Consider the following 14,066-nt stretch of genomic DNA (forward strand, 5'->3'; position numbering starts at 1 on the left):
CGGGATGTCATTAGCCTTTTAGAATCGGCATATCTTGACACCCAGCCCTGGTGGATAACAAAAGAGCGTTCATAGAATCCTTAGTTCACGCCGTCTTTAATGTCATTTATGTATCTTGTGGGATTAATTCTAGACATCCAGTACAATAAGAATACGACGGCGATAAATATTGCCTTCTTGTCTATTTATATGGACAACAATGACAGTACTGACAACCTCACTAGTCAAATAGTGATTCATATGCTTTGTTTGTTTTATATACTTGTAAGCATTGTATTCGTAGAGCGCATTTCCAAAAATTTACCATGTTACATTTATCATTATTCCAGCATTCCCATGTTTTTTAAATTGTTGTTGCTCGTTTTTCTATTGTTTGTTTTTGTTTTTGTTTTGTTGTTTGTGTGTGTGTGTGTGTGTGTGTATATATGTGTGTGTGTCTGTGTGCGTGTGTGTGTGCGTGTGCGTGCGTGCATGTGTGTGTGCGTTCTCTGTGTGTTCCTTTTGTTTTTGTTTTTGTTTTCGCTTGCTTTGTTTTGCTTTGTTTTGTTTCAGTAATATTTCTTCTCCGTGAAGCATAAAAACTTAACCAGATCCAATTCCACCTTTAAGTTTCGACATCGACGAGATAGAGAGAGAGAGAGAGAGAGAGAGAGAGAGAGAGAGAGAGAGAGAGAGAGGAGGGAGAGAATGAGAGAAAAATATAGAGAGGAGAGAGAGAGGAGAGAGAGAGAGAGAGAGAGAGAGAGAGTACTTTCCTGATAATTCGTGGTACATATTTAAACCCCCCCCCCCCCCCCCCCCCCCCCAAAAAAAAAAGAGAAAAAAAAAACAAACAAGCATATAAACAAAATACTAAAAATAAAGCAAATACCAAAAAAAAAGTAAACAGAAAAAGTGTTCTGATGAATCACATTATTTCAGTCAGTTACAATGCCAGCAGAATAACTTTTGTTTCCACAAAAATTAAGAATCGCTTTTTTGGTTGTTCTTTGAAGCGAACCCTTCAACTTCAAGTCTCCGTTCACTCGCAATGCAGGAGCCGGATTAGATTCGGGGTTTTTTATAATTTTTATTCACAAAAATGTGTACTTCGACGATCTTACCGTTTTTTAAAGCCAGTGTCACTAGCAACAGGACACTTTTGGCCTCTGTCATTCGTAACCTACGTATTTTCCTGAGCTGCTATCTTGTCGACGCTATGGTGTATCCTAGTAACTAGTCTCAGACTAAGCTTGAAGTCCGGCCTCAGCAAATGACTAAAACTTAGCCAAACATAGTCCGAAGGTGTCATGTTTTTATTCTGGGACTTGCTTGGTCAGCTAACATAAAATTCGATTATTTTCAAGTCCTTGACCAAAGTCAGAGACTAAGGGCTAGTTCGCGTTCATAAAAACGGACGCAGGACGTGTGCCCGCTTATTGGATTCTAAAAATATAAAATTAGGGTACCGAAGCTTCATGCAATAAATGTGCTCAAAACACTTAACAAGGGTTCCTAATCCAATAGCAACACTTAGCATGTAGGACGAACATAAACAGAGAACATCGGGAATGAAATGCTACTCAAATTTAGATCTTGATCCGAACAATATTCTGCTTTAAGACGCAAATTATTAGTTCTCCTCCTTTCATAACAAATACCCCCATGTAGTTATTATATAGTGACATAGTAGGTAAACCGATGATATCAGAGTTTATCACGGTTTCCTTTGTGACGAGTGGATTGAAACAAATGATGACTAGCTATTTGATACGATACCAATCTATCATAAAATGTTCGGTAAAACAGAGACTGAATCAAAAACACAGATGCTTAGTGGACATAGGCCTCAGAAGAAAATAAAATACACTGACCCCAGTCGGCAGGATTTGATTCAGATTTGTGTGCATGCAATCTATTCTCTACAAAATGATATACTTTGACACAAACCCTCATCCAACATTTTGATAATTAAATAATGGATTCGAATTACGACACAATATGGTAGCAAGCAAGTCGATTATCCCCTACAAATTAAGCAACCGAGATACAACCCGCCCCCAACCCCTTCTTTTTTTCCTCCCCGCTTTAAAAAATTAGTTAATTAATAGCTGTCACATGTAAAACCTTGACGCGTGTTGTCGGTTATGTTCTTTAAAATTGCCCAACATTCATTCGCGTGTCGTGTGTACGTGGTAGGATGACGTCGGATCAGTTGGTTGTGTACGTCGTGATTATAAAATACAGATGCTACTGTGCGCTTGGCAAAGAACCTCACAACATTGCCATCCGAAAATATAACGGACCATTACATAAAACTATGTGTAACCTTAAACATTTAGAGTCTGGTTAATACGGTTTATTGAGAATTACTCGTAAACATGTATGGCCAAATACAATAACAAAGACCGGAGTGACGTCATCTTCGTTCTATCTATAACTTGTAAAATATGTAACCTACCATCAGAAAACCGTAATATGTTACGGGGTCGGTGCCAAACTCAGAATCCAATTGACACGACACCCTCCCAAATACATAGATCTTTAAGAACGACCTGATATGCTGATATCATGATCAAGATTTAGTTGTTTTTGTATTTTTTTTTTTAATCTTACTTTTTTTTGGTTCAATTTTTTCGAGTTTCAATGAAACTTTCATAGGCCTAAATATAGAATTGACGGATAACGGATGTGTTGCTAATTTCCTCTTTGGAAATCCTTTGCGTTGAAATTATGAAGGCTGGTGTCTTACCTGCCATCGTGTGCTAGAGAGCTTTATGTTACCAGCACAAAGCAATCGAATTTATTGACGTCTAAAATTTAGCTTTTATATAGCGCAATATCCGCTAAACGTGCTCAAAGCGCTTTCCAATAGGTCCCTGGCCAACAGCAACATTTAACATGTAGGACGGGACATGATGCCTGTTGGGCGATATTACAATTTTTTCGGACAGAGACAACGCTGTTAACGGCCAGGTACTCATTTTACACCTGAGTACGATGAGAGAATGGAGTAAAGAGCCTTCTCCAAGGACTCAACTATGCGCCGAGCGAGGCTCGAACCCAGGACCTTCCGATCCGAAAGCGAGTGTCATACCACAAGACCACATAGCTGCACGTCTTTACAACGCTCACTTCTGGGCAAGAGAGAGACTAGAAAACGTTCATAAAATTCGATTTTTTAGTCATTTGCTTCGCTTAGGATTAAGACTAGCAAGTCATTTACAAGGCTAGTAAATAACTCAATCTAGTCCGCTTACATAAAATTGGGCCCAGATGTGGCCAAGGAGTAGGTGTCTCGTCATTCAATAAAGTCAATCTATGTTGAGCACTGTCGGTAATAGAATTAGCCACAATGTTCGCAAAACCTATGCCTCTTTGATGTATTCTAATCGACTGAAATATGATTAAGACCTGTCTTCGGGTCCTTGACTTCAGGCGGATAGTACAAGAGAGCCGGACCCAAAAAGGCGAACAAAAAGCGATTAGCACACTATAAGATGAAAAGTTTATCAGGGGCGTGGCCCTATTGGTTCAAATGGTGCCTGGCACCACATCCATGTTTTAAAAATGGATAACAGCATTTTTTAAAATATATAAAACTGAGAAATGGTATATATCGCCTTTTATCAACAGTGCGAAACAGACTCCCTTTCTGTCACAACGCCTTCTACCCACGCTTTTCTCCCGATTCACACAGTCCGTTGATGACTGTCGTCAGCGACTGTGCACTATGGCTGAGCGAGTGACTGGATTTCCCCACTCAAACGATTCCAAGGAGCGGATCTTTGCTGGCACCATTTAAGGCTATTACTATAATGTACTATAATGTTGCCACATTGAATACCTGGCTCGAATTTTTACCATCTTCACATACGAGAAAAAACCCGCCTCAGGTGCCGAGAAATTTTTGCTCCAACTCTGTTGGACTGGGGGAAAATAGCTAATGTTGGTCATTTACGTCCTAGTCATAGTATGGTAACTTCCACCATCTTTATTATTATCGAAATCACGATTATTAACAAGTTCATTTGTTTCTCTCTCTGTGTCGTGATTATTGTATATATTAATTTTTTTAAATTATTATTATTATTATTATTATTATTATTATTATTATTATTATTATTATTATTATTATTATTATTATTATTATTATTATCATCATCATCATCATCATCATTATCATCATCATCATTATTATTATTATTATTATTGCTGCAAAAATTGAAATGAAGGAATGTGAACGAGTTAAGTCAAACATTTCTTGATAGTGATGCTATATGCTAAATGCATGATCTTCGCGTGAATATGCGTGTTTGACTTTGTGTGTGTGTGCGTGCGCGTTCATCTCACATACACACACACACACACACACACAGATAGGTAGATAGATAGATAGATAGATAGATAGAGAGAGAGAGAGAGAGAGAGAGAGAGAGAGAGAGAGAGAGAGAGATCTTGTATGGTGTCATGTTTGATTTCCGAAGTGGAATGGGGCTGTTTCATGACGTAACTACAGTACTCTTTTAATAGGCCATGGGCTGTTTACATTCTTACGCTTTGTAAGTTTTGAAATTACCCTTTGTTCGATTGACATTCAATGTCTGCATGTGTCCCTTTAGCCATTTCCCTCAGTGTCCAAACTCCAATCAATATATTCGTTCGTGATTTATATAAACAAACTATTGAAAAGATTTGCAGGAATAGAAACATCACCATGCAAATTTACTTTACAAGTATGTAAGTTTTTTTTTCTTTCTTTTATATTTACACATGTAGCATGTGTAAGTCATTTTCGTCTGGCACCACTTTATACTGTAAGCATGCCACGCCGCTGAACAGTTTGGCACCATATTACATTATTAAGTGCTGGTGGAATTAATACAATATCGTGAAGAGCATTAAGAACTGTGTAATCGTTGAATAACTAAATAAACATGCAAGATTACTCGTTCATTTATTTTCAGAAGAATCATCAGTGAAATCAAGAGAAAAACTCGAACCCTCAACCGCGGCTTGAACTTGCGGTCAAATGACAATGGGTCGAGCAGTAAGTACTGTGCAAGTTAGTCACGAAACGCCCTTCATCGGTGTCAAAGATGTAAAGTTGCCTTGACCTCATCCTAGAATCGATTCCGACGTTGCCCATTATTGAGAAGGGATCGTAAAATGTCTATGCAAATGACTCAAAATAGCGTTGCTGATGAATATTCAACAGTTAGGGTCTATTATGACATTTTATCCGCGCAATGTCAAGAATGTTACGGGACATTACCTATAGTCTATATTTTTTCATCTATTGCTTTCTTTTGCGTTCTTATCTAAAAGGCAGAGTGAGGGTAGCAGAGGATGACGGTATTTCAACGTGTACAATGTAGACAGACATAAAATCGAATTGTGTTACGTGCAAAATGTCATAATAGTGGCTATCGTCATTTCGTTTGCAAATCGTATCGTCTTTGAAGGACGCTTGATTTATTTTGAGAGTTAGAAATTATAAATTAGCCCCTTGATCAAGTGTAAAAACTTATATCCGTTCTTAGCTTAATTGTTGATCATTTTATGCTTTGGAGTAGTCAATTTCCAATATGCTCGCTATATATCTTATTGAGAATTTAGCAATGCTACGCTAAATCCGAAGTCTACGTATTTCTCGCAGAAAGTATATCAAGTAAAATTACGTCAACAGAGAATTACTTATGTTGCATTTGAGGTCTTGCATTCATTCATAAATGGGTATTTAACTAGTTGACTGCCGTACTCCGGAAAAAAAGCGAATGCATTCGATATTTGAAGGGCGGATTTTTCCAGTGTTAAAAATAAGGCTGCACCACGTCAAAAATACAACATTAACTCTTTACGTTTCCAACGTAAATGGCCTAATATATCTCCATCCTGTTTTGATGCCATTAACACAAGATACAAACACACGTACTCTCTCGCTCACACACACACCAACACAAACACAGAGAGAGAGAGAGAGAGAGAGAGAGAGAGAGAGAGAGAGAGAGAGAGAGAGAGAGAGAGAGTATCCTAGTCATTATAATATTCCTGTTCCGTGTATCCAAAGAAAAAAGGAAAGAAAGACAAACCATGGCAAAGGAATAATACAAAAGATACGATAACGTGAAATTACAACAAACAAAATGCAGAACATCCCCCTTTCATGTCGCGGCAAGTGTTAACTGCATCGCGTAGAGGTGTTTGTTTACCTGAGGAAATGTCAAGAACTTTGTCAACCCGTTTGTCTTGCATATCTAATGTATTGCCTGCCTTTTTCAAGATCATGTGAGGAAAACAAAACGCGTTCAATTTATGGAAGAGAGCGGGGTTATGAAAGAACTAAGGCGTTTGCTGATAGGGAGTCATAGAATCCACTCCTGAAGAGTTCCCACGTGTAAACTATTCATGCTCGGGTAATTTAAATTTCGATGAGAAAGAATACATCATGCAAATAAAAATAGCAACAACGTTAAGAACAATAGCAGTATAATAGAAACATCCTGTGGAAACAAAACAAAACAAAACAAATTAATGACTTCAGAAGAGGAATAAATACATTTTTTTCAGAGAGAAACTCTCCCCATAGCAACGAATTTATTTGATATGACTCATATGTGGCCAATAGTCTCAAAACGGTATTACTTCGAAGAGGACTTCAGACTTTATTCTAAGATTGAAAATCAAAACTTGACAATTTTGGAGACAAAATAAAGACATTCCTTTCTGTTTCGTTTTTGCCTTTGTTTTTAATTATTTTGTTTTGGTCATTTCTCTTTCCTTGATGTTGTGGGACGGAGGTGAGGGTGCCATTTATTTATTTTAGTTTGATTGTTTTATGGAGTCTATATTAGGATTGGGGGGGGGGGGGGTTAATATCAGGTAACAATAAAATTGGAGAATTTCAAGCATGCATAATCGATCCGTTTACACGTTATGAACAATCATAGCGCGCCGTTGATCTAAATAGGTCATGGTGGCACAGCCTCTTCCGGTTCAATAAGCGATTTTCAATCGTAAGGCGACGACGTAGACCTTCCCCTCTGTTTACCCGATCTGTTCACACACTTGTGCTACCTTTCGCCGTTATACCATTATTTTGATAACACCTGGCCGAGCTCACGACGGTCTATTTATTTAATAATAAACCCATTAGACAGAATACACTTGCGCTCCATGCGTTAATCACCCGGGTTTGCTGAAACTGACGATTTTAGACAGTTTAGTGGATTAGAATACGGCGTAACATAAGTCGTCGAAAAGGCTCTTGAGGGCAATGACACCGATGGATTTTCAATGTTATTATCATTAGGTACTCTAGGCTAACCTGATTGCCTTTATTGCATACGTACAATGTCACTTTAAAGACATGACGTCAACTCGTGGTTATCTAATTAACTATGTCATGACGCACTTAAAACGATAAATTCATAATTATTTCGATTTTGAAAATTTGTGAGTCAATATATAAAAAAGGTATAACAATACAGTAACTCCGACCCAGTGCTCAACCATCGACTTCAATCAGTTAATGCCTTTGAATAATGCAACAACAGTCGGAGGAACCTTTCCCATGGCAACCTCATTCCATCCCAAACCTTTGTCGAGAGAATGGTGTTTACCTGATGCGTAACATAACTGACATATTATTATCATTAATCTGAAGCATCCCCAACTTTTGATATCGGGAGGGAGCATACAGTTCTTTACCCTTTTATTGCAACAATAAAAACGGAGAAGAAAAACCGAATGATGTAACGAAAGCGAAGAAAAAGAATAAGGAGATGGAAGAGGAGGAGGAGGAGGAGGAGGAGGAGGAGGAGGAGGAGGAGGAGGAGGAGGAGGAGGAGGAGGAGGGAGAAAATTAGAACAAAAACAGCAGCAGCAACAACAACAACAAAAACTACAACAATGACGACGACAACAGCAACGGCAACATCAAAAACAATCAATACGACAACGAAATCAACAATAACAACAACAACTATTAACATAACAAAAAACGAGAAAAGCAACAACAACAGCAGCAACAACAACAACAACAACAACAACAATGACGACGACAACATCATCAACAACAACGACAACAACAAGGCAATGAGAGGAAGAACAAAAAACAACAACCAAAATAAAAAGACTAAGAAGAACTCTTACCCTGGCAGCCACGCCCAAGTCCACCTGCAACCATTCAGAAGAACTCTTGTACTTGGCACACCAGCCAAGCTTATTTGGTAGGTAGAGTCGGGCATACTTCTCATGGCATGCCCTGTCCCATTCGCTGGGGTAACTGGAGGAGGCTGAGATTTGCCAGTCGCTGATAGAGCCTGTGATCATACCCAGGGGACCGTTGGTTTTACATACTGTTGGAAATAAACATGGAAATGGAATAGGTAAATAATATTGTTTACTTCATTATACGAGTACAAATGCTATTTGTAATGAAATAACGATAGAATGATTTTACATCAAATTATGCTTCAAAATGCCTGAGTGGCCCATCGTCTTAAAACGCTATGTATTATTATAAATTCCAACAATATGAAACATGTTAAATGTGTTGTATTCAGTACAATATATATATATATTATATATATATATATATATATATATATATATATATATATATATATATATAATTATATATAGCTTATTTATATACAGTATATAAACCCAACATTTCATATTTCTAACCATTGCAAATGTTGCTGCTTGAAGCTCGAAGATAATCAATGTTGATAGTTAAATGGAATGGAAGCTTCATTCTCATTTACGAAGACTAACAATGTGGACCTTTCGGGTTTCCTCCTTGTCAACACAACACGCTATTAACAATGCTATTCTTTCATCTCGCATTCATCGTGTTTCGATGAGAATGAGAGGAGAAAAAAAAACATAAGTAAAATTAAACCTTAAGTACAAGGTCAGAAAGACTTATTCTACAGTAACCGCCGTCCTCAGTCAGACGATAATCTGACACGGTATGTATGAAACAATGCCAAACAAAGCAGAAAGGAAAAGAAAAGAAAAAAGCACCCCAAAATATCAACCCACCTCGACTGAGGATCGAACTTAAAATCTTCTGTCAAGCAACGCAAAAATATAAATCGAAGTTCGTTTTCGTCATTTATTGTCTTATCTCGGATAATTTGTGCGAACAAACAAACAAACGAAATACAACAAAATACATCGGATATAAAAATTAAAAATAAGCATCGCACGCACACGATCTCTCATAACATTCGAAAGAAAAAAAATTGAAAGAAAAAGGGGGGAAAAAAGAAAGAAAAGAGGAACAGAAACATGAAAGAAAAGAAGAAAAGAAAAGAGATGTGAGAAGAACAACTTTAATATTTTGTTTCAGAGGTCAAAAAGACAGTTAATACAATGCAGGTGACGTTAAACAATTCAACATAAAAAAGACATCAAAAACCAAATCTTTCCTTGAAGGGAGGACCACACGTTGGATTGCATCCCAAGCATGAATCCGGAAAGATAATTGAGAGTTACGTTGTGGATGACATCATTTAACCCCTTCACGACAGAACTGAAATACTTTTAAATTATAGAATGAATGACGTGAACGTGACTCGGTTCTTTGCCATTGTTTTTTTGGACCGCCATAGATGTGATTGGTTCTAAGACATCCTCTCTCGTAGACGATAAAGTTAATATCACCAACGATTGTTGTGGCGAACATAACAGATGATCATTTTGTTTACTAGGCATTTATCGGAATTCCTTCGCATGTGTAGTAAAGACTCTGGGACTTGACCTTTGGCACCAAAGGTGCAGTAGCAGCGTTACAACGCATAGCCTTAGTGAGCTCATAGCCTGATGTTACCAAAAAAAAAAATAATTCAAAATAAAGACAAGGTGACAACCATCTAAAGAAGGTAATCGGTGAGTTGTATTCAAACTACAATCCATGCGAACATTTCTTTTTAGAGCAACACTAATAATAACTCACTTTCCACTTTCTTTTGAGGTTCATCGCCTTGTATTGTAACGTACATTTAGTTAATTGTCAGGTTTAAGTTAATAAAGACTACAGTTGTCTGATAAAGGGTTATCGTTAAAGCCCGTTAAGCAGCTATTACTGCTCTCTTGGAGTCAGATTAAAGTGGAATCGAACTCCAACTCTAAAGGGATAATCAGAAAATCACAAAATTGCTTCTGCGCATGTCACAAGCTTCGATCCAAGCTCACGAATAAAGAAGAAAAAAAGAAAATACAAGTCGTAAATGAAATATTTGACATTGCATAGCATTACAAATTAATATGCAAACATTTCATGACAAATTCTCGTCAAGCATACAAATGTGCAATATTTCACAAGGCAATTTGTAATGACATCTGGAGTAAAATCACTACGAGTTTCCCCGTCCTTTTTCGTAACATCATTATTACTATAATATCAACTTGCAATCAACCCCTCGTTCTAATCCAGCGAGCAGTAAAGAGATCGTTTCTTTCTTAGATTCTATCTACACAGCAATTAAGTGGATAGAAATCTTGTTAGCGGGTATGTCCTTTTAAAAATTGTTATAGAAATGTGTACTTGAATTAATCGTGGTACGAGATAAACATCTGGTCTACACAGTCGAAGTCTAGCCCACCGGAAAACATCCCAAATATGGCGTCAGTGCCTCTATAGTTATCTGATTAAAAAATCCAAGACTGTTTCACACTTCATCATTTCGTCATTTCTTAGTTTGTTTCGCATAATTCTATAATAAAAATCCTATTTGTAACCGATCGACTAGAAACGGTATTATTGTCGAGAGTGATTTAGATGTTACAATCTGATTTTATTATAAGAAGTATGAAATTTGGGTCCAGTTTATATGTTTTAAAGAGGAGAATAGATGGTGTTATTAAAAGTGGCAAAACCCAAAATGTCATAATTCTGTTTACTTTGACTTTAAAATCAATTTATTTTTGGCACCTCGTTCAACCGGACATCACACCGTATTGAGATGTTAGGTAGCATTAACAACTTTGCAATGTAAATTGTAGCCATGGAATTTCTTTATTCTTTCTTAAAATTTTATTATTATTATTATTATTATTATTATTATTATTATTATTATTATTATTATTATTATTATTATTATTATTATTATTATTATTATTATTATTATTATTATTATTATTATTAAGTCGGAGTAATGAGACCCATATATAACCGATGATTATCACAGTTCCGTGACGTTAACCGGAAATATTAATAAATGAAATGATAAAAACGCAGGCGAGGGTCATGTTTGATTAAGCTGATGGTCATAGGAATGCCATTATTTTAAAAACAATAAAGAAATAAAAGTAAGAATTATGATACAAACTATATCGCTCTTGATAGCAAATATTGAATATGGCACTACGGGCTAGGAATGGGGTAAGATTACTCCATCCCCTATTCTTCACTGCCAGTTGATCATTTTTTTACCTGAGCTTTTATATAGCACAATGCCCAATAATTATACTCAAAGCGGTTTACATGAGGTCCCAAGACTACAGCAACACTTAACATATAGGACGAGACGTGACGACTGTAGGGCCTGTTAACCGAATTCATGTCAATTTAGGCTCGTATCCTGAAAGTTCTCAAAATCGATACAAAAAAATAACAAAACAAGCTATCACGTACTGTTTCCAATTCGATAGGCAACAACTTAAAACTCATGAAAAGTGACACATTTTATTGTACTTTGAGAGTCGCTTTTGTTTAAGAAAAGTCCAGACGTGATAAGTATTCTGCTAAGGTCATGATGACGAAATGAACAAACACATTATCATAAAAAGCTACGACAAATATTCCTGTCCGATTATACTTCATAGAAACATGTAGATCTGCTTGTTAAAACGTATGTTGGGGTTATATGTTATTAATATTACATATCAATATTACATATTTTCAGGCATTGGCCAGGTGCTCACTTTACACCTGAGTAAAATAAGAGAATGTGAGTAAAGAGCCTTCTCCAATGACTCAATTATGCGCCGAGCGAGGCTTGAACCCAGGATCTTCCGATCCAGAAACTCGTCTTTCAAATATCCATCGATTCAAATGGCCATCACCTCATCAAAAACTCTCATACTTGGGACGTCTTTAAGTTCTTGAAGTCCCAAGATTGATGTTTGACAAGACGAAAATTTTGGCCAGAAAAGCTCGTCCTTCAAATATCGACCAATTAAAATGGCCATCGTCTTGTCAAACATCAATCTTGGGACTTCAAGAACTTCAAGAAGTCCCAAGTATGACAGTTTTTTCTGAGTACAGCGTAATTGCTATATTATTATCATGTCTAATACTAGTAATCAAACCAGAATAGAAATTACTGTTGGAAATGTCCGGGACAAAATCTGCTCAAATCCCTACATATCCTATAATACTAATAAATAATAAATGAATTTGGAAACAACAGAATTTCTTTTTTATTGAGGGCTGAGAACAAGGTGCATCTGGTTTTTTTTAATTTACTTAAATTCTTATTTCCTTTTCTAAATCTCTCTCTTTTTTTCTTTTTTCTTTTTTCCTTTGTCTTTCTGTTAAATAAACTTTATCCAAGATATATGGATTTTTTTTCCGATCCCAAGAGCAAAATGACTTTATCACTAAAAAAATTTAATATTGATTCCTGTTGCCAAAAATCAATCTTCAATTTCGAGTTGGGGGAGAGAGAGAAAGGGGGGGGGGGGGCGAAGGAGAGAAATGGAGTGCTCATGCGGATTGTTCGTTTGTTTGTTTGTTTGTTTGTTTGTTTGTTTGTTGGTTGGTTGGTTGGTTGGTCTATTAATCCGTTCACCATTTTGTTCTATTTTCTTTTGTTTTCCTTTTGTTTTTTTTTTAATTACTATTTTTATTTCCTGTGTATTTCTAATTCTCAATGCGTATGGGTCCTTTTAATTGTTCTGTATGTAAACTTCTTTTCCCCCTAAAATGGGTTATCAAAAATATTCAAGCTTCTCAAACATTTATATCTATTTTTTTTCTTAAATCTTACAATTTATTGCCCTTGTATTGCATCTTGAACCCATCAAGAGCCCTTCGATATTACACATGATATAACCGATATTTCTTATCACTTTAAAACGTGAAATAAGTTGTAGTTTTGTTGTTGTTTTTTTCCCCGTTGTTTAACCGGCTAACTGCCGCACTCTGGAAAAAACACGTATTTAGAAAATTCGTCCTTCGACTATCGGTCGATTTAAATGACCCTCATCTTGGCAAAAACTCTCAAACCTGGGACTTCCGCATATCTATTTACTCAGAAAATGAATCTTAACGCATGCACGAAATCCGGTAAAGAAATCTTAAGATTAAAAAAAGAAGAAAGTCCTCTTCATGGTATCGCTCCAACGATTTCAAATATTTCCGATAAGTTTTGCCTTCACCTGCCAGAACTGATAGGATCGAGTCCAATCCGGCAATTTCTTTATCTCGACCTGTTCTCGGCAAACTATTTAATACATTATTGTGAATGGTGTGCAAAGTGTGCAATTCACACGTATATGTGATAGATCGTGATATCGTGATTCGTGATTCGTGATACGTTATCAAGGTGTTGCATAGAAATCCATAATTGCTTCTGTTGGAAAGTGACAAAATATGTTATTAAAGATATTAGTGTAATGTTATATTGACAATTCAAGATAAGGACGAGAGGTTAATATTTTTTATAGAAGATTCAATGGCTCAATTCCTGCGTGCTCTGAAAAAAAAACAATGATTTTTATCATTTTGACAGAAAAAAAATTTGTTAATTTAAGCGACCGATTAAAATGACATTCGTCTTGGCAAAAACCTGGGACTTTACGAATTCTATCGATTTTTGAAGGACGAGTTTTCTGACCAGAATTTTAAATCCGTAGGGATATTTTCAGAGGACGCCAGAACTGTTGTTCTTGTATTACGTTTACCCTTCAACTAAAAATGTCTGAATTTGTTCTATGATTATTTCTTGTTACATTTGAGACTGGGGCTAGTATAACATTTCACCAATAAAATGAATATTTATATGGCGCATTTCTATGGATTCAGTTTAACACAATTCGGTTTACTAAGCTATTTATTTTTTCAGACATGA

At 36.3% G+C, this 14,066-nt stretch overlaps 1 protein-coding gene across 4 annotated transcripts in view; it reads right to left on the reverse strand.

Annotated features, from left to right (window-relative positions):
- LOC144978566 (lactadherin-like) overlaps positions 1-14,066 on the reverse strand; it is a 229,637-nt gene that overhangs the window by 82,001 nt on the left and 133,570 nt on the right. For all 4 annotated transcript variants that reach the window (XM_078924796.1, XM_078924793.1, XM_078924795.1 and 1 more), the window contains one exon: positions 8,134-8,339. In XM_078924796.1, coding sequence (XP_078780922.1) covers positions 8,134-8,339 — 206 coding nt within the window. The remainder of the gene's footprint in view (positions 1-8,133; positions 8,340-14,066) is intronic.

The sequence above is a fragment of the Berghia stephanieae genome, chromosome 8 (genome assembly GCF_034508935.2).
Source record: "Berghia stephanieae isolate SIO BIC M18660-M18661 chromosome 8, UCSD_Bste_1.3, whole genome shotgun sequence".
Lineage (NCBI taxonomy): Eukaryota > Metazoa > Mollusca > Gastropoda > Nudibranchia > Aeolidiidae > Berghia > Berghia stephanieae.